This window comes from Drosophila grimshawi, unplaced genomic scaffold (assembly GCF_018153295.1).
Source record: "Drosophila grimshawi isolate 15287-2541.00 unplaced genomic scaffold, ASM1815329v1 contig_1377, whole genome shotgun sequence".
Taxonomy (NCBI): Eukaryota; Metazoa; Arthropoda; class Insecta; order Diptera; family Drosophilidae; genus Drosophila; species Drosophila grimshawi.
This window is the reverse complement of record NW_025062900.1, coordinates 23549773-23572336: the sequence shown is the minus strand read 5'-3', so window position 1 is coordinate 23572336 and position 22564 is coordinate 23549773. Positions and strand designations below refer to the sequence as shown.

The following is a 22564-nucleotide window of genomic DNA, read 5'->3' as shown; positions in this document are numbered from 1 at the left end:
TCCCTCTCCCTTTCCCTTTCCCTATGAGCGAATGATCCACGTCGTCAACCCATAACCACAAATGTGCCCAGCTCGAGTGGAGTGGAATGGAATGGTATATCATGGAGTCAAGTACTAGAGTCACTTCTCTGCCAGACGACGACTGAGTCGCTTGCTACTTGGCTTTTTGCGCAAGTTCTCAAAGTTTGGGGCAAGACTTAAGTGCCACTTACTTTTAATATGTTGCCATTGCCCTCCGCCCAAAATGGGTCTCCGCTTGTCGTCTAGATGGAATGGTTGAGAGCGCTGCCGGGAAAAGGGGGTGCGGGGATCGTATACAAAACGCTGCCAAGTTACCTGAAATAATTACATGCACACAAAATTAGAGCGCTGTGTCATGGAGCAGGAATTATTCTGCATTTGACATACTCTGGCGAAAGAGTATTTGGATTATACCATCAACTGAGTAACATTATTACATAAATACATTACTCTCTTGCTTTATTATTTACCTGAATAGTATTTAGAAAACTTTAGTAAAGATGGAGTCAGAGATCCATGATAAATATGAATATGTGATAAGATTGGGATAAGGATGCAATATCATAAGATCGCAATAAGGAAAGGGAATATAAATAGTAAAAGTGTGCGTAGTTTCCCGGAGATATGTTGATAATTTATAGTAGGACACAAGGCCTTGTAAAATTAACAAATATATCGAATAGGATTGGACGAAGTGTGACAAGTCGTAATCAGTGGAGGTAGGCTTAATATATATATATATGTATTTATTTACTATATACAGGTGCACACAAAATATAGTAATGCTACTCTTCGTAATCTTTGTTATAACATGATATCTTAATAATTATTTTTGCTCTTTGATTGACCTGTAAGTGCCGAATAGAATATGGAATAGACGAAATCCTTGCTTAAGCATATAGTGTATTAAATATTCTGCATACTAAATGGTATTTGTATTCTTTCCATTTTTTATGAGCGCTTCGGCAAACTATATATTTCCATCTGAAGCACAGCAGAGTCTTTCTGATTACGTTCTGCTTTCACTGGTCATGGCAAATCATCGAATGAGATCGTCTGTACAAAACCCCACTTGGAGTTCTTCTTCCTCTGTGGATCCGTATTTGTGTCTATGTCAAGTGTCTATCTCCCTCTCTCTCTCTCTCTCCCTCTCTTCAGCTTTCTTGCTCTTTCTGTCACGTTCAGTTGAGCACACCTTCATCTTGGTGCGAATGCCACAATACATTTAAGCCGCTAAAAAATGATACCAAGCAAATAATGTGCGTATTGTGATTGTTGTTGCTGCTGCTGTTGTTGTAAATGTTTCCGTAATGAAAATACAAAATTACAATGAAATTCAGATATGACAATTTTGTTTTCTGTGATGTTTTTTTTGTGACATTTCTGGGTTAGCTGGTCTGGTATTTGGTGCTTGGATACTTAGATGCTTGGGTTCAATGTGCGGCAAGTGTGCTGCGTCTGCGACTAAGGTCTTTAATCATGGGTGGTCTCAATTGCTTGGAGCAGCCGTCGGCCCAAATGTGGAGTAAGCTCGGCTTATAAGAGTTGTGCGAACTATATTCTAGAGGCAGGAGGCATCTTTCTATCGCTCGGACAGAGTTGGGTAAATTAGTTTCATTTGTGGCATAATTATGAATTATTCTAAACTTTCTCATGCCAAGCTCAGGCGATCATTAGGTCATGTAAAAAATTCTCACAATCCAAATAATAATAATATGTAATAAAGGCAGAAGGGAAAAACATTGATTACCAGATTAAATACAAGAACACGTACGATAATCATAACTTTGCCTGCCCTTTTCACACTTTGCATTGCTTCCACTACAAACACACACACACACACACACACATGCACGCACACACACACATACACTGAGAGCAATTTTAAAGTGCCTTCGAGTGCAATCGGCGCGATCTCAAACGCTTAATTGCATCACGTTTTTAGACCAAGTTGGGCACAGAATTATTACACAATTGTATTTGTATGCATCTACGGGGCGAAGATCTCACCGAGAAAGAGAGAGAGAGAGAGAGACAGGCAGAGAGAGAGAGAGTGAGAGAGAGACACACAGCGACAACAACAATGGCAAACAAAAGAAGAGTTGAGAAAAGAAATAATGCACATTGGCTGCAATGATTTCCACACGTGAGCGACGGAATTGACTAACTGATGGAATGTCAGACGGAAGACAGAATCAAGAAAAGGCCGCACAAAAGAGAAGCTTGTTGCACGTATGTTGACTTTCCGATGCTCTCCAGAAACGTACATCGATTAATATCGATTAATCGATTAATATCGTTTCCGTTGCCACACTGTTAATTGCGAATTTGTAAACATTTAATATTGCTTAGTTAGTTTTGCTGCTTGCGGCTTTTTGTGCAACCCGCCGTTGCAAGTGGCAGGCGCAACGAAGCGTTGCATCTTCTGCATGTGTCGCTGGCACAAGCTCTGACCAAATTTGGTCGCTGGATGGCTCAGCTAACGTTTGACACAGAAACGACGAAAGATTTGCCAACTCCAATTGGAGCTCATTTGTTGAAGAATCAAACAAAATGTTTGCATTTTGTTGCAGCCAACCCCCCCAAAACGGATGCACATTTCCGGTGCGCCGACGTTGCATGACAACAATGCAAACGCACATACAAAGTATGTAGGTATATATAGTCATCCATTCACATTCACTGGCCACGCCTCCAATTGACCAAGCGTCTGGGCAACTGCTGCTGCTGCTGCTGCCACTGCTGTTGCTGTTGCTGCCACCCGCGCGACAAAATCTAATTGACCAAAAATGCAACGCTTGGCTGAGCGCTAGAACAACAGCAATTTCAGAATGATGTTAACAGCCAACTCCATGCAACTACAGCTAAAGTGGAGACTAGCCGACTTTCGGCTGAACTAACCCCAGAAATTATTATGGTAAGTGTCAGCTGTATGTGTATTTAAATTATTTATTATTATTTATAATTTAAATATGTTCTTCGCTCGTTTCACTATCAGTTTAATTTAATTTTTGAAAAGAAAAAATTGAAGCTGACCTGAAAACGTTTCCCGACGAGACTCGAAAATATATCTTGGCGTATGTAATAAATACGAATATATTAAAAACAACACATGTCTTTGAAATTTTAATGAAATCGAGTTCGAGTTAGTTTAATTTTCTGGCACTAAATTTCAATAAATCGCAATTAATTTAATTTGATAGAACTATTAAGGATTCCCCTCACCTTCCACCATATTTATAGGATTAGATATTTATATAATTTTATAGGATTAAGCGCCTTATTTTCTTACCAGTTTCTGCTTAAACAACTTCATTCACCATTCGTTGTAGGGCATTCATATGTCACTCCATCCATTCATAGTTTGGCTCATTTATTTTGTACCGATTTTTATTGTGTGCATATTTTTGACTTTGGCTGGTTGAACTTACGAGCATATATATAGTTTATATACACATAGGTGCACAATGATTCATCCACGTCGCGTCGAAGTCCAAGCTCCAGTCACAGTTGGCCAAGAACAAAGGCGTCTATATTTTGTTTCAATTTTGGTGTGGTTTCCTCGATTGTGGGTTGAAGTTCGCCAATGGCGGTGGTTGAACTCGGCTATTGAATTGATAGCTACTGATTTGACATTGGTTTGCCAGTTAATTTGGCTAAAAACAAAAAACAACAATTTCAACGCAATGCTCATTAGTTAATTCACTAGCGATGTGGCACATAAAAACCCAGATGTGGCAATATCAAGCAACTGTCGATGATGTTGTAGCTAGTTTGCAGCTGAGGACACACTTTTTATGGCCACATTGCCAGCCTGATTACGTGGCCAACAGGCTATAGGATACTGGCAACAAGGCTACAAGGTAACACTGGACGGACGACTCTGCAACTGCAACTAAAGTCAGCAGTCAGCCGTCAGCCGTCAGCAGTCAGCAGTTGTTGCCAATTAATAAAAAAAGAAATAATCTGCGTATGGCCAAAGTTTTATTAAGGCTCAAGAAACAAGTCGTTAAAAGTTGCGCAGGCCAAGCAGATGCTGTAATAATATTGTATGCAAATCTTTCAGCTACCACATATAAAGTTTCAATTTACGGCTCATATATCATAACTTGGTCAACAGCAGCAGCAACCGGCGGGTGTGTACTTATGGCTTATTAAATCGTAAAACTGCAAACATTTCAGGGAAGGTGAAGCGAGTTGAAATTTCACAACTGATTGAAGATTAAAAAAAAAAAAGAAAAAAAAACAGAAACAAATGTTAATTAAGAGGCTAAGGCGTGATTAAAAATGCATTTCATTGAAATACCAATTTATTTTTGACAAATATAAATCGCTAAAAGCACTCATCTATCGATAGCGACCACTGCAGTTTTGTAGGCAATAACTAAGCTAATTATAAAATTGTATATTTCGTAAGATTTTTTTTTTGTTTTTGTTTTTTTTTATAACAAGAAAAAGAATGATGGCAGCCATTAAGGGCGACGTAATTGCCGTATATATCATGGCTCAACAGAGCATTTCCGTCTAGTGCAGACTGGTAAGAAATTGTAGTTGTTGTTGTTGTTGTTGTGGACGAGAGTCAGTCATCATCTAATGTTTACCAAGTTTATGACCCTGCGTGCTGAAGTGATTCCAATAGTATGTTGGCCAAAAGCAAAGCAGCGCATAGCAATTCGACACGACTTGACCTTAACATAATTGCTTCAAATTGCACCTGAAGCTCAACTGGTAGGCATATGAAATCTGTGTTTATGTTGCTTGCCGTTGCCAAAAAAGAAAAAGAAAAAGAAAAAAGAAAACAACACATATTCCAATAAGAAGCGTTATACGTTGCTTATCAGTCGTAGCAAACACACAGCGAAAAACCGGAATCAAAATAAAAACGCAAAGAGGGAGAGAGAGAGAGAGAGAGCAAAATTTGAACTGTTGTTTGAGTGAGGGAGAGGCAGAGTGCGGTCTTTTGCCAGCCGCTCTCGCGCTGTTAAAAGTTAAAAGAGTGCGAGAGTGCTGCTGTTAAATAACTCTGTTGCACAATAAAAAGCTAAGAACTGAAATTTACAATTATATTAATTTAATCAAAATACTTGAGAGCAACACATTTTAATCAATTAAATATTCACATACAAAAATTAAGTTTATCTTCAATGATTGGATTCCAATATCTTCAATGTGTGGCAGAAAACAAGCTGAGCGCAGCGGGAAAATAAAAAAAAGTGACAGCACTGGTGGTGTTAAGCCGACTCATGTTACGTTTTACAGATGTCAAGTTGTTGCTCAGCTAACAGCTGTTATTTAGTGAATAGCATTCGTGAAGATCGGACGTGTGTGCGCGCTTCTTGTAAAACGGCGTAACCAAATAAACCGTAATAAGAAGAAAATAAATCAAAAGCGGTTGATAAAGTGTGTAAAATTATCTTTCGCTCGTGCATTTAACATTTCATTTGACGTCAAGGCAAGCGAACAACGAACCAACCAACAACAACAATACGCAATAAATAAATAAAACAACAAGTATACATAAAAAATTTAATTTGATTTGTGTTCTAATCAAAGCGCGCGCGTGATTTTGTTTAGCACAAAAGCGGCCAAAGAGAGAACGAAACGAAACTCTCCACAATCCCCAAACCTAGCGCAAGCATCGAGTAAGTGTTAAATGCAAGTGGCGAAGGCGCTCAGAAGAGGATAGCAAATGAGGATGAGCGCGCAAGCCAATTGCAAATAACGGCAAAGCGACAAGTGCACAAAACGTGACGACCAAAAAAAAAAATAAAAGAGCAAAGCAAAGTAAAGCAAAGCAAAAATATAAATTAGTCCCTCTTGTTGTGTGTTTTGTGTTTCTTGTTAGAATTAAGAGCAAATATATGTCAATGTAAATGTGTGTGTGTGAAAAGCGTAATAATAATAAACAATAACAACAACAACAACCAGTGACAACGACAAATTGTTCAAATGTCATTTTGAATTCCAAATAAACAAATCAGAATACATTTTTATATATGTTGAGACGCACAGTTCCAGTTTTTTGGTTTGTTGCTTGAACGACCGACAACCAACAACGACAACAACAAAAACCAACAAGAAATAGAAGAAGAGCAGCAAGGATGACGGAACTTCAATTGGACAACAGTCAACAGACAGGCGACGCTGACGTCGACGTCGACCCCGCTGTTGTCAAGGCCATAACAACAACGCCCAAGGCTACAACGGCCAAGCGTCGCCAGTTTGCCGGCGACGGGGAGGCCGAGGAGGGTTTTCTCTCCACCTCGCCGGATAGCGCCAATGGGGATGCACACGCGCACACGCACACGCACACACATACGCACACACACCCTCACACACAAACACACGAATTGCAACAGCAGAAGTGCAGCGGCGTCGGCGTCGGCGTCGGCGGTGTCGTCACTACAGAGACGCCAAAAAGCGCCAGACAACTGCTGTTGCAAGCATTTCATCAGTGCAACAGTGCGGACCAGTGTGTGTCCTTGAACAATATACTGGACTGCTTTAAGGCGCCCGTCTCTGAGGATCAGGCCTGGGCGCTCATCTATCAGTTCACAGCGCTCTATCACAGAGTCGCCACCAAGGCGCTGCACTGCCCCAGTGGCGAATACGAGGCGCAGCTGCCAACGCGTTTCGAGCTGCACATGCATCGCGACGGCAGTGTTCACTTCTCCGGCAAGAAACAGCAGCAGCAGCAGTTGCCACACAAATCGAATGAGCAACAGCAACTGGTGGAGGAGGAGGAGGAGGAAGAACAGGTGCAGCCGTTGTCGCCGCGCGATGACAGCGCCAGCAGCAGCGGCGACAGCAGCGTCGTTATTGGTCGAGGTGAGTGTGAAACGCTTAATTCGCCTTTAGGTCAACCCTATCCAGAGATTGTCCCCCTTTTAAAGCAGGCAACGGGGTAACGAGTTGATTTAACGAGGGATTTATTTATCCATGTCATGACTTTAGAATCAGATTTACGGCCAATTTGATATTTACCCTATTTGGGCATGAAAGGATTTTAGCATTTCTTTGCAACAACTTTAATGCAACACATATATTTAATATAATTCACATTTCAATTGCAAATTATTTGCAATTCTTTTTGTATTATTACTCACTGCAGAACTCAACGCTCTTAAGCAATAATGCTAAAATTATACAACAAATCGTGAAAGCTCTTTGTGTTTAGTTCTTGGCACATATATGTATATACATATATTTGTACACAGCAAAAAATGATAAGAACTGCGATTTCGTTCTTTATCCGCAAAGTGGTTAAATATATATAGAACTTTAAATACATCTAACTAAAATGGCTGAGAAAATATATTGAGACTCGTATTTAATTATTTTCCCATGTGCTTGTTTTTTAGGGTGGTATTTTGAATACATTGTATGGCAACCGATACAAACTGAACTATGCAAGTTTTGGACCATGAAAATGAGCTGTTTAGCTTGTTAGTTGGTCAGTTGTTTAGTTGCTGTTGTTGTTGTTGTTGTTGTTGAGGGGCCGGAAAACCGGTTCAGTTTGGTCAAGAGAGGGTCGCTTGTCGAGTGGTTTTTCGGCAAACGCTTTCATTTTCACTTAATAAGCGACAGTTAACTTCTTTCTTTCTTTCTTGCTGTCTGTCTTTATTTCTTGTTGCTGTTGCTGTTGTTGTTGTTGTTGTTTTGGGCCTGTGATGTGCGTTTCCGTGTGGCAAGCGAAACAATCCATCTTGGCATTGGCATCGCTGTCGCTATCGTCCACTTTCCAAACAAACAACCCACACAACAACCAGCTCTCTGATGACCTGCGCTTTAAGTTATGCACCCAAGCCGCTTCGATTGAGGTTTTTCTTGCCCCTCGCTGCCTCATCTCTTTCCCCCTTTCTCGCTCTGTCTCTTTTTCCGATTGCGTGTATCTTGGGAAAGTGTAAACTGTGACTCCCCTGTGGGGAACGACCATTGCATGCCATATAGCATCCATACCATTTATACCATCGAGCATATTTTCTCGCATATAGCGCATCCACTTGCCTACACTGCACTGAGAAAAAAATGTCTTCAAACGTAATTCATAACATAGTTCTGGAATGCCAAAATATTGGACTATTTCTACCTTATAGTTTGTAAATGTTTGATAAATATGGGGCTCTTATAAATATTGTATCGTATTTTTCGTGTGTAGCAACTCGATTTTTTCCTTTCTGTCATCTCTTAGTTTCTTGCGTTGTAATTGATGAGGGTCGCTCATTGGTCAGATCTAGAGATCTTTTTGTTTTGTGGCTTCATTTGTGTTGATGTTGTTGTTGCCACAGAACGTGTCTGACTGTGGGATATTGTTGTGGCATCCACAACTGCTAATTGTTTAATCATTGGTGGTGCTGTCAAAATACAGGTTGCCGTAATCTATGGGCTTTTAGATAAGCTGCGTTAATTGGGAATTGTGTGTGTGCGTGTGTGCGTGTGTGTGTGTTTTAATATCTTCCCGTTTCTGATCTGACATTCTTGTGCTTCCCTTCTCACGGGTGGCATCCGCAAGCCGTTGCAGCAACTTTCCGTCTGTCTTCAAATGTCTTTAAATGACAACCTCGTATTTGGTATCAGCTGCATTCTACTGCCTTTGGTTGATGCATTCAAATGGATGTTGAGATATGACTTGCCATGACACGACCAAAAATAGCTGAAGCTCTCAGCTCCTCTGCTCTCTATATGGCCAAAAGCCAAAAGGCAAGTTTAGACATAGGGTTAATTAGTGACTTGATTCCAGCGCCAATTAATTGTGAGCAAAGGAAGCCATGAACTTAATATTGGGTATTATTTATTATTGCTGTAATTGGGCTTTCAAATGTTTCCGCATACCTTAGGAACCGTGGCCCTTTCGAATGCCCTAAGGCTTCAAAAAATGTATGCCTCGAAACTCGTATTTGTAATTTATATCGAATATAATCTCTTACAAAAATAGCATAGATTTATTCTTATACGCTTCGTAAGTTTATCTATAATAAACAGCAATCATTTAGAAATACGTCTTCTTTCAATCAAACTTGAAATAAAGTTATTTTCCACTTAAACGTCTATGCAACTGTTGTATAACTGAAAGAACTGGCAACTTATCGCTAATTCAGTTGTTTTTCAGCTCATTCATCTATCAGCGCTTAGTTGTTGTTTTTTTGTTTGTTAGCCTTGTCTTAACTTTCTTCGGGGCAAACAGAAAACACCTTGTAACACTTTAATTACCACTAATTTAGCAGATTCCGACAGCAGCACACGACTGTGAGAGAAAGAGAGAGAGAGAGAGGGAGAGATAGTGAGGGAGATAGTGAGATATGAAAAGCATTGCCCGATGCTTAACTTGATCTTGATCCATGTCTGATCTGTCAATTAGCAACAATGTTGGCGCTGCTGTTTTCTAACGTTTCGTTATTCTTTATTTTGGGCGAATGTCTGCATACAATAATAAATGTATCGAGCTGTTTCCCTTCCCCGCAAAAGTGTGTTTTAGATGTGGGTTCTTAACTGTTGAATGTTACTTCTATAAATTTCTGACAACCGCGTCCCTTGGCGCAGCAAATCATTGATTGTGTTTTTTGAACTCCCAACGCAACCCCAACCTCAGCCACAGCCACAGCACTAACCCCAACCGCAGCCCCACCGATATCCGCACTGTGTGTTCAGATGGTGCCAGCAAAGACATATAATACTAGTCAAGTGCATCCATATTGAACGACGTCGACGGCGCCGTCAAGTCGCCGCGACCGCTGGCGCCTCGATTAGGCGCGCAGCATTCGCAGGAGCAGCCAAAACAGACAACAGTCGCCGACAGGCAACAAGTCCGGCGCCAAATCATTTTTGGCGCTCGATTCTGTCAACACACAAACTCGCCATTACGTTTTTCGCCAGGCGCTCAGAAAAGTGAGCAATGCGCCAACAACAGTTACAACTAGTAAAAGGCGCGACACGAGCCACCCAAGCCACCCACTCGCAAAGAGTGGAGGTCACGGCACATGCGCCGTTCTCTGGCACCCCCTATTCAAATGTTGTCGTAGGTTCTCACTTCTGGCTATCTCTTTTTATTTTAAATGCCTCTCTTTCTATCAGCTGTTGGTTGTGTTGATTGCTTTCGTTCAATTGCCGCCAAAGCGTCGGTTTTAATGCAACTCTTCCGCTGAGAGACTAAGCAAAAGAGTGTTCCAGTTAAGAGTGCTCAACTTGTAGATACTATATAAATTAAATTTTGTTGAATTTTCTTGGTGGTTTTTTTTTTGTTTGGTGACCCAATTACATAATTTAAATATATTTATATATTCCGATATATTTTGAATCCGGTGAGATGGAGAAATTTACAGTGTCCGAACGTTAAGCTTTGAGTTTAAAACTATATAAAAATTGTTAACAAAAATCAGTTGATCTCCTCATTTAGTAATTTTGTATTGTATGTTACTCGTCTGCACTCCAAATTTGATTTGTTTATACTTTGTTTATACCTTCTTATATACCCTTTCCCAACTTAATAGTTATAAGGTATTTTAAATAGTAAAAAGAAAAATTCAACAACATTCTAACAAATTGTATCCATTAGATAGAGTTTCACCAAACAACAACCAAAACAAAAAAAAAATATATTTACAATGCCAGAAGAAAGCAGGTTACATTTGGTCTTCTTCTTTGGCCCAATAATAAAAAAAATTCCCTTACTCATTATTTGGGGCTTGTGCAGCCAGCCTGAAAGCTAGAAAAATTACAGCCGTCAACTGATTTGTAAATTGTTGCTAGAAAAAGAAATAAAGTGGAAAAATACGTACATCGACTGCTCCTCCGACACAGCGTGTCTGGGGCATTGAATGATAGGTCTGATGGGTGATGATATTTCATTTTCATGTCTATGACTTTCTTGTTTTCACTAAAAAAGCAGAAACTATGTTGCATTGCCAGCTGGTCGCTCAACTGGTTTAATGTTTAAATAATTACACTAAAAATTACAACAAAAATTAACTAGAAGACAACGAAGCAAAATTATAACGAAACTTTGCCCCAATACAGTAGCTTCAAAATTATGTTTTTTGTTGTGTCTTGGATTGTGCTTAGAGCATTGCGGCTAATTTGGATGGTAGCACTATTCCAAAGGGCAAACAAAAAGGGTTAACAAATGAGATACAACATGCATTTAAAAAACCTATTCATTTGCAGCTTAATAAGCTACATTTTATTTATAGTCTGTTTTTTTCCGGAAATTATGTAGTAGTGTGTGGATGTGTGTTGATTAAACCGTAAAATATCGTTATATGGAGGACATGAAGATAAGCGGTTTTCTTTAATTAAAAACGAAAACAATTTTAACAAAAGTGTGGTTTTTTTTTGCGGGTTTTGGATAGGAATATAAAGATAACCAAAACACCCAACCTAAATAAAGGTTAGTTTAACTTTCTTGAGCAGCTGTTCTATATTCTCTAGTTACAAGTTGGTATTTAAAAATTTATGTATATAAATATTTATATAAATAATCCATTTGCATATTGGCTAATCAGCTACATATATTTCTAAGCCCAGTTGTCCAATATGCAGTAGTATCTCATTTGGCAAGTGTTGTAATCTACCCGCTTAGTTTTCCTAGGAATTGTTTGACACCTGTAAACCGAATATGTAAGAGACACATATCAGATTAGTTGGCTATGATCAAAGTTAGGTCATTTGGCAGCACAATAAAGCCCACATTATATGCATTTTTTATGAACTTGTAATAATTTATGTTGACGTCGTGACTGGTCGGAGTTGGACCTCACCTCAAGCATTTTCCACGTGATTTTTGTGGAACCACAAAAAATAAAAAAAAAACTCAAATGGTTGCCTTCTTTGTCGCTGTTGCGTTTGCTGCTCTAGTTTGAAAACGGCCAAAAATTAATATAATAATAATTTTGAAGCTTTTTGTCATAATGACATAATCTCAACGCATGACGACCACTGAACCTGAACCAAATTTGTCGTTCCATGTGCTCCACTTATGTGGAAAAGACCCGAAGCCACACAAACAGAGCACAGGTTTTTTTGTTAAATATATTTTTTTTTGTATTTCTGTTAATTTATTTCTGGCGTCGCCAAACTTGTCCACCTGTGCAGTCTCTTTAAAAAAAAATGCCCCAACTGCATTTGGAAACTCTTATCTTGCTTTCAAATACATGTGGAAAATTTGTGCAGTTTGTTATGTGATTTTGAAAGTGCGTCTCGCACATAAATCATATTATAATCCAAATATTGTCTCGAAACGGTATTTCTAAGATCTATTATTCGATGACACTTGTTGCATATGTGTGTGTGGGGTCTCCACGAGCTGCTTTCGAGTGGCAGCTTCGCGACCCTGAAAGCACCATTTTTTAAGATGGCCCATTCAGCCAAGGCTTGCTCGAGCATTTTACTACGTTATAATTTTATAAATAAATTTTGATGCAATCAAACCAAATCGAAAATGCCAAAGGCCATAGAAAAGAAATGAGACTTCCATGCCAGTTGTCGGGCCAATCTTATCGTTTCGCAAGTCTATCGGCTGTATGAATTACTTAGTAAGTGGGTCGCTTTTATACACTTGAGTCTATGGGCAGGGTTATTATGGATTTGTGTAGCGGTTCGCTTATCTTCTGGCGTCTTCAAGTATATTTTTAGACTAATTTAATTATTTCATTAATTTTTGTGCGTATTACATTTTTCAAGTCATTTATTTTTATTGCAATCCTTATTAAGCATATTTGCATGCTCGAATTCCGTGTACATGGAGGGTTCTCTCAGCTCAAAATTGTCTCAGATTTTTATTATGATTTATCATTATACACAACTCACCTATTATTTCGCAATCCTTCTAGTAATCCTCACACAAACTCTTTTTTTTTTGCCATTAATGAAATAACTATTTTACTGATATATAGTGATTATTTTATGAGCTTTAAAATTACACACAACTCATATATGTTGTTTTCTAAAGTTTTCCTCATGGCGCACTCCTTACAGTATCCTCACACAATATAATTATTAATATTTTTTGCTATTAAAATAATAACCATTTTTGGCATACCTTTGCGGTGAAGTTTCCCAACCAAATCCCACTCAATCCCCCCCACATACACGCAAACCACAATTGCCATTCACAAAACGAAGCGGTTGGCCGTTGGCCCATTTTCGGTGCGACTACAGTAAGTCTGGCACAGGCAAACAATTCCCCCATTCCAAAAAAAAAAAAAAAAAAAACAAAAATGACTTACCCAATCAAGTTGTAATCAATGTGAATAGCATTCCAAAAACCACAAGACCGCTACCATTCTTCAGCTTTAGGCTCTATTGTGGATTGCATAATCAGTGGACAGTCCCACGAGAGGTGTCTCCTGCCCAAAAAATGTTGAGTTTTAAATGTTCAAAACGTCACGTTTGCTTTCATCTTTTGTGAAAAGCAATATAAATAAACTTTGATGGGCGGTCAATTCCCAAATTAAATTAGACAAATAGACAAAGAAGATTCGTAAATTTGTGAATTTGTTAAATATGCCAGCTATGTAAATTCGATCAAGAAATTAAAATAAATTTTTATTTTAAACAGCAGCTGCGCAGATTCAAAGCACCAACAATAACAACAGGTTACTCGGTTATGTTATTGTTGTTGTTGTTTATGTTGCTGTTGTTGTGTTGTTTTTTTCTCGAGACGCGCGTCGCTGTCTTTGAGAAATGTGAAAGATGAAAGCGTAAATGCTGATTAAAGATTGTTTCTGTATATAAATATGTATGCGCACACAAACACATAAATTTATATTGTAATTTCAGCTCAAAGTGAAAGAGGCAGCAGCTCAGTCAGCCACTCAGCCATTCAGCCAGTCGTTCAGTTGGTCGCTTAGTCAGTAAGTCAGCCACCTCTGATAACAGATACTTACCGATCAGCAGCCACCGACGCGGCCCGCGTCTAATTTCACAGTCATCAACACATCGAGCCAATCTTGCTTCCCCCCTCCTCCCTCCCCCATTGAAAGAAAGCGAGAGTCTCAGTTGCAAATTTTGCATGGCGCCTGCGCAGCTAACCGATTTGCAATGGGCCCCTCACCTGCAACACGTCCCGCCACCCTTGCTCACAACTTTGTTAATATCATGCATTTATGCTAAATTGCTACAAAACTTCAAATACGCTATACAAAATATATATAGTATAATGTTAAGTGACTTGCATATAACATAGCTCCGTTCTTTAATTGTGTTACGATATCTTGGGGAAGAGTAATCAACAAAACTATTCCCAAATTGCTTTTGGCTTTATATTGAAATGCCCAATTCTAAAATGCTTTTAATATAATTAATGATTATTAAGAGCTGTATAATTAGTGATATTTTTATTATTATTAATGGGGTTGATGAAAGAGTGAATTCCTTCTCACTGTCACAAAAAATGATAGATTCCGTTGCTGACTATGCCTAGTTTAGTTAGGTGACTTCTTTGTCTACAAGAAACCATTAAGACAATTTGTTCCTAAAGATATTAATATAATTCCAAAGGATTAAGAGACGTTTGGCTTTGATGAGACCTGTTGCCTCTGTTCAGATTGATTGCCGCAGATGTCTTTCTCCATTGGCTGTTGCTATTTTTTAATAAAGTATCAATTATTACTTTCGCATACTTGAAGCCTTTTATAAAATTCCAACATATCTAATAATTCTATTAAATTTACACAACTGTTCGAATTGTTAGTTGAAATTAGTTTAATGATCACTGTAAATACCTCCCCGCGTGCTATTAAGTTAATTACTAAACTATCTATCATTTCCTCATGATTAACTATCCGGCTACACAACAGCAACTGCAGCGAATCGTTAAAGATTATTAATTAATTTATAATTGAAAGTAAACGCCGGCATGCGGTTAATTGTAAGTAAGGCAGCGCTTTAAAGGTCACTCCCATATGATTTTCGGTGAGTTTTGAGTTGTTTTCCTCCTCAACTGATTTGATTAATAAAGCATTTTTTATTTGTCAGCGGTGTTGTAATGCAAATTACTGTTAATTAGTAATTATTTAAACCGACCAACAATTGCAAAATTCATTTCAGTTCAACAGAATTAGCATAGGTTTAAATTATCAGGGTATGAAGTATTTATTTTCTATTTTTGTTGATTTCGCTTAGAAACCAAAAAAAAGAAATAAATAATAATGATTATTATCTTTTAAAAGGCGTCGACGTTTCAGCTCTTTCGACACCCCGCTTTCAACAATTTTTTGTTAGCGACAAGAAAGCAAATTTTGTAGCTAAAATGGAGAAAAAAATCTGCATAGATTACACGTATTGTGCGCGGGGATTATTTATCAATTTCTAGACGCAGCGTGGGTAAAAAGTTTAGTCATTAAATTGATTTAACTTCTTTTTTTTTACCAAGTTTTCGAAAATACATGTTTATTTATTATATATAAATAATTTTTGTAGTAAGAAAATGATGTTGACTCTTGCACATGACTTTCCTGACATTAGAAAGTAAATTGCCATGAGGCCACTTGGTTAAACAGCAGCAACTAAAACATAAACAAAAACCAACTGGCAAAAAGCAAAGGCAATAACGTGCATAAAACTTTATTACGAAAATGAGCGAAAAAAAGCGTCAGATAAGCATGGAAATGTTTTATACTTTTCTATTGACCTTTTAAGGTGTGGGTGGAGCGGAAAGTTTTGGAACGGGAACGGGAACAGGAGCGGGCCAAGGGGGCCACAATTGAAAGCCAGCAGCAGACAAAATGATTTTTTTTATGTTAACTACCTATTATTGTAATAATTATTAATAGGATTTGGCAGGTGGCTTGAGGAAAGTATCGCGCCCGTCAGGCACGCTCACAAAATTTGTACTCAGTGGTGCATTTTCTTTATGCAACCACAGCAACGGAATTGTCTTTCGCTTTGTCCGAACAAAAGCTTTTCGGCAATCTAATCTTATCACTTAGCTAGCTAATGTGTGTGCAAAGGGCAACACTTTAGTGAATAACAATTTACTAATGAAGGATATAAAATACAAGACCATAAGATACCCTGTAAAGCACTTTACATCACCTAAGAGAGATAGAGTTATGGGAACCCAAAAGAAAGGAAAGTAGATTGACTGACGTCAATTGTAAGCTGCATTATAAAGAATAATCAACTACTTAGAAATTTGAACGATGACAGTCAGTTTTGTTCATAGAAAGATAACGTATGAGCAACACCCAGATACAAATTGTGTGTATATTCAGAAGTGTGTGGCCCACTCTTGATGGCCAATTAGAAATTAATAATTTGACGCATTTATGAGTCATAATCGATAAGAATTGTATATGAACAACAAATGCGGTAAGCAAACAAAAAAAAAAAAAAAAAGCTCAAAATCCGAATTGTTCATGAAATCTCAGGTTGAGGAAGTCAAAATATTGTTGATCCAATCTATGATACACATTTTCTCTCTTACCGCTTAAGAAAAATGCACAAATTATAAATGAAAGATTATCTAGCAATAGCTGGCAGAAGTGATAGAAGGTTTGCCGAAAATGAACTCTGAAGATTGTAAAATACATTTTTAACTACTGGACAACTGGGTTGAAGTCTCAATTAGCTTATTGTCGAAGTTGCTCACTTGAAGGCTAAGCCACTTAATCCAAGACAGTCGCTACTGAGGATTAGACAAACAAGCTCAACTCTTTAGACGCGCTAATCCATCACAAAATCCAACGAACCGATAATCTACGATATCGTTAATAATTTCGTCGGCTTGCTATAATTTTTCACACATGTGCCTGACGAATGCGTTCAGACGCTATGAACTTTCAAATCCTAACGTCCATAAATTCCCCAAACAATGCGTTGAACATATGTTCCCAGGCCCCAGCACAGAGCAGACCAAATCGTAACGGCTGTCTCATAAATCACCCATTAATAAATTTCAATGTACGCAAATTTCGACAGTTGAGAGTCGGCAATGCGCAAACATCTTTCATTCATTCAAACACAAAAAAAAATAAATAAATAAATAGAATAGAATAAAATAAAATAAATAAGAAAAACTTTGAAATTCTTTGCTAAATGTCAATTAATTATTAAGAGGAACCCGCAGAAATGCCAAGCAGAATATTTTTTTGTATATAATTATAAAGTCGTGGCATGTTCCGTGCATCATGGAATTTTTATGTGCCCTAACTCAGGAGTCAGCTGCTGTTTCTGCTCTGACTCTGACTGGGCTTTCTGACCCTGCCTACCATAAAATTATTTTGTGTTAACTCATTTCCTGCGAAAATGATGGACAACGGACCACAAAGTCAACAGCATTATGATATCATGCTGAGCTCATCTTTTGAACATTTAAAAAACGCCTTCCCCCTTATAAAAACCGACTCTACAAAGTTTTCTCACTGTCTGAACCTAAACCATAAATAGTGCTGTAAGTTCAAAGTTTTATGCACAAGCACACCCAAAAAAGGGCTTAGGTCACACTGCTAAAGTTAATGGCGTAAAATCACCAGAACTAACGCGACATGCATCATTTGTTATCCCCTTTTTTGTTTTGTAATTTACTCCCATTACTTTACTGAAGGAGACAATTTTATTAGTAGCCTAACTGCCTAATGGTAAAGGACACCTTTTTTTTGTTTAACAATGTGAAGTGCTAAATGGGCTAATTTTGAAATGAATTCAGTTTTTGTAATTAAGGTCGATGAATTGTTAAAGAAGATCGGTTGCAAATCTCCAACGGAATACATATTTATATTTTCGAATTCAAATATATACATACAAGTATTTGAATATATGTATCGACATTTCCGTTTACAACATTCTTATCTGTTACAAATAGATCTACAAACTTATTTTGACATCGATAAGCGAACTTTGTGTGACTTGCTTGATTTTGTGAGTTATTTATTGCATGTTTTGGGCGTAGCAATTACAAATAAAAACAATTCACAAATGTCAGTCACGCTTAATAAACTTTAAACGAAATTGGCGAGCCATAGAGTTCGTCCGGTCTGTGGTCAGTCTGAGGCTTGTCTCGCTCTGTATTCAAAAGCCGGCCGGTCCGCTCCGAACCGAACTCAACCCAACCAACCGGAGCACCTTGGACAGTCAATCGCTGATTCAACTAAATTTGTGCAGGTTTTTCAAAAAAATTGCATTTAATTGTTAAGCAAAATGCCAAGCCAAGAGTTATAGCAGATAAACTTATACATATATGTATAAGTTGCATATGAGATACAATTGACGCTGGCTCATTGACAATTTGTCTACCCTGTACCCATCAAACGAGCATTGAATGGGTATCATAAATCTGTCCTAGCTCTATATGTAATATTTAGAAGTAAACATAAATAAGATATTTTAAATGTTTTTAAAAAATTTAACATCAATTGAATATATCTAAGGGCACTTTTGTCTACTGGAAAGTGTATCTTTATATAAGTGAATTTTTGTCTCGGAAATGATATCTTTATCTAAGAGTAGTTTAGACTAGGGGAAAGGGTATCTTTAGTTAAGAGCACTTTAGACTAGGATAAGGAGTATCTTACGAGTTGATTACTCTTGAGTAGATCATTGTTACATATGTATATGTTTCCGTTAAAGTGCTGTTGGTAATGTCAGGTGCCCCACCCCAAACCAGACAACCCAAATTCACCCGATCACACCCCTCCCAACACCCCATCACGTCCGAAACCGCAACTCAGCAGAAGGTATGTCCGTCTGTTTGCACAACATGTTTATGATTGCTGAACCCGTTTCAAGTTGTATGTAGTTATTTCTGTTACAATATTTGCTCGCTTGGGTTTGGCGATCAAGTACGGAAGTGCAAAGCGCACCAAAACACACAGATACACAGGGTGAGAGAGAGAGGGGAAAGAAAGACGAACGGAATTCAAACAGTTTGCATATTTAAACAAGAAATCAACTGCAATTGGAAAGGTAAACAATTTTTAGCTTAATCGCAATTTGATTGTTACGTTTATCGATTTATTTATTTATTAATTGTTTTGAAAAGCACTATAACTGTACATAACATTATTATATGTCATTTAATGGCCACCTTTTTATGGCCTTTATCAGTTGTAACCGATTTCAATAATACAATTTAATTTCTGGTTTGTTTTTTTTCTCTGTTTCTTTCACAGCCTTTGACAACAACAATCAGCACACGCCGCTTGTCTCTTCGCATAGAAAGGTAAGTTTTGTTGCTATTTTGTTTTCCATTTTGTGTGTTTTTGCCTTTTATCGCTCGTTAAGAGTTTAAAATCTTTTCGTGTGTCACAACCACCGAACCACTAAAACTATACACAGTTGGACTTTCGAAGTGCTGACCGATTACAGATTAGAATTATGGCTCGTTAAATCTGTGCAAATGAGCTTTATTTTCATCTCAGTGGGCAGTAAAATGTCGTCGTCATTTTTATTGGGAGTATGTGTTTGTGTGTGTTTTTCAATGGTTCCGGTTCGTGTTTTAATTAAGCTTTCATGATTTATGGTAATGTCATATAGTTCTTCAAATGACTGGGACATGTGTGGTAATCGATTTGTTAGATTAGAGCGGCTTATTTGAAATTTACATACAAATCAATCACATGAGCTAATTTTAGCACCCTGAATGGTTACTTAAGTCATAGTGTTGAGCAACGATCAATAGTTGCTTTTCTTTGCATTTCGATGCAATCAATACTATTGAAATTTGCTGAGGAGCTACGATGATACGAGTTTCGTATAACTCGTAATGGAAATATATCGAAAATCCTTTAGATATATATATTTTTTATATTACCTCTGTATTATAACTACGATGAAAGTGCTGGGAAATCTTGTAGATAGTTATTTTATAAAATCACATCAGTATCATACTATATTTTGTGGTGTATATTTTCCCCCTAGTTTTTCATGTATAATTGACTATTTTTTAATTATATATCACAATATTTTTTCTCAGGTAACTCGTCGCTTTCTACCAAGTCTTAAGAACCCTAATGCACAAAATTGTATGTTTTCATAGAAGTAATCTTACTCATGGTTACCTAGTTCTAATAGGCCCCAATGCACACACACACACTCACACACATACACAGACTCACTTAATGTTTATAATTACAAAAATTTGAAGGTACCTTAAGAATGCACACGTTTTCTCACATGATACAAGACAATGGAATTGCCTTATGCTAAGCAGGGAGAATAGCGAACGACCTCCATTGAGTAGACTGCATATTTCTCTCACACACACAAGCACACACACACACACACACAAATACACACATACATACACAGACACACCCATCACAACAACAGCAATACTTAATTGAAAACCAGCAACAACAACATTAACACCAACAACAAACTGAGCTTACTAAAAGATACATTAAAATGAAGGCGTAGAGAAACTCGCGCTTCCATGTTACGAACTTTGCAGGCAGCAGCAGTGCCTGCTTTGTCTGTTGTAAATGCAACCACTCTTGGTGTTGCTGTTGCAGTTGCGAGTAGTTTTAATTACCTACCAATTCATGGGTGCCCCCAAAAACTAACAACAACAACAACAACAACAGCTACTAACGATCATCATGTGAATTCTCTACGCCTGCGCATTTCCTCAGCGAGTCTTTTGGGCCTATGGTGGGAACCAGCAAGCCAAATGCATTCTTCTTGGCTCTCAAAACACTTTCGCACTTCGGCCCGATAAAAGGGTACTTTGGGGAACTGAACGGAACGGAGTGGGTCCGGCCGTAGCATCTCTGGAAATTACCGTAAAATTGTTGGCTTGCAACGTCAGCAACAACAGCAAAATATCAGCAGCAGCAGCATCAACACTTTCACACATTATGCCTTTGCAGATGTGGTTAGTCTTGTTGTAGCTCATTTTGTTTTATGGCCTGCTAAAATTTGAGTTTTTTTCTAGTGTTTTGTCACGCTATGTGAAAAGGCTTTAGTTTAGTCGATAGTTTGATATGAAAGATGTCAGTAGAACTATGTGGGTATTATAGCCCTAACCTACTTTATTGCCGGTTCTATAGCCAATCTTTTGACTTGACTTATGAAAGTGGATACATTACTAAAAGACGTCTACGACAATTTTACGTAAGGGTGCTTAAATAAGTGACTTTGAGCATTTGAATATTTATTTAAGCATTTCATCTTCAATTGATTACTTTTGACTTGAAATACTTTATAACTAATTGCTTACTAAACTTTTATATTTGCCAAACTCTTCACTCGATTGTGTTACTTTCAGTTTGACTTTTGCATTTCTTATTCAACACATTTCAACCCCAGTCGTGCACAACAGCAAGTTGAGGGTAAGAATTATGTGCCCAGTGTGGCCACAACAAGCTAAATTGAAATATATTTGTACAATTATCATAAATTTTTGTTTTGTTTTTTTGATTTTGTTGGGGGGAGGGTTGCTAAAGGGGAGGGTTGTCCCCCAGCTAAAAATGAAATGCAATAAATGGGCGTCCAAAAAAAAAACAGAAGAAAAAAAGCAACTGCAATGCGCAAATTTGCATTACATTGTCAGACTCAGACATTTCGGTTTGGCTCGGTACGAATTGTTTAGCGTTTAGTTTAGTAACAGCAATTGAAATTGAGTGGAAACACATTTGTGGAGGGCAACTGAGCTTCATGAGTTAACTCTCGTTAGTTTTTTTTTTGTTTTTCTTTTTTTTTTTTTGAGCGCCAGCGTGTGCAGTGACATTTTGCTCCAAACTGCACTTAGGCATGTTTGACCTTTGCCTGGGCTTTGGGCCAGAAAGCGCGCCTGTCTCAGATGCATGACTTAAGTACTCGTTACTCGTTTGCGCAGCTTATGCAATCAAATAACGACAAAATGACAAAATCGACCAAGGAGCGCACCTAATGCGGAACCTATAATACAGCAACTGAAAATACACATATCATGTGACTCCACACATTATGATGATGATGATCAGACAGTCAGTGGTAATGGGTTGACGGCATCACAGTTGATAGCAAAGAGATATGCACTTATGCATGCTCATAATACATAGTAGCTAACAAATTATTGGCAGTCTAGTAACCGCAAAAGTCTTTATCATTTAATACCGCTTTAAAACTTGCCTTCGAGTCGTCTCCTTGGTTTTCCGGATTGGCTCGTGATCAGCTAACTAACTGTTGCCCTGCCTAACCGCCTGAGCCTGTCTATTCAACTTGGATGACTGACTAACTGACTGACTGACTGTCTGCCTGGCTGCTTGACAGCTTGCTCTTGCGTTTGATATGTGGAAGCTGTTACCAGGAAGTTGCCTTTTGTGGTTACCAACCAGAAAACCAGCAGCCAACCAGCCAGCACCTAAGGTCGCCCAAATGTCGTAGCACTGTGTTTCAGTCACTGGGTGGGTGTCACTAAAGGAAAGCTGAAATGCTAGCAACAGTAAATAGCTTGCTTTTGGCTATCGAAAACTGTATACTCTAACTAGCACCTCTGTTGTTTAATTAGTTAAAAAAGGTGTAAATTGGGCAATAGGTAAGGTTAGGGCGGTTTTTCGGCGGAATAAGAAGTGATTAAAAATACTCAGAAGTGATTAAAAATACTCAGTTGAGTTAAGTTTGACTCATT

The 22564-nt window shown here is 38.1% G+C and overlaps 1 protein-coding gene across 4 annotated transcripts in view; it reads left to right on the top strand.

Annotated features, from left to right (window-relative positions):
- The first annotated feature begins 5317 nt into the window (after positions 1-5317).
- The window catches only part of LOC6567164 (protein spire), a 47074-nt gene continuing 29827 nt past the window's right edge, over positions 5318-22564 (top strand). For 3 of the 4 annotated variants that reach the window (XM_032739171.2, XM_032739172.2, XM_032739175.1), the window contains exons 1-2: positions 6049-6849; positions 19125-19174. In XM_032739171.2, the coding sequence (XP_032595062.1) occupies positions 6123-6849; positions 19125-19174 (777 nt within the window). In that variant the 5' untranslated portion in view covers positions 6049-6122. Of the gene's footprint in view, positions 6850-19124; positions 19175-22564 lie in introns of all 4 variants that reach the window. The other variant, XM_032739174.2, reaches the window with a different exon arrangement.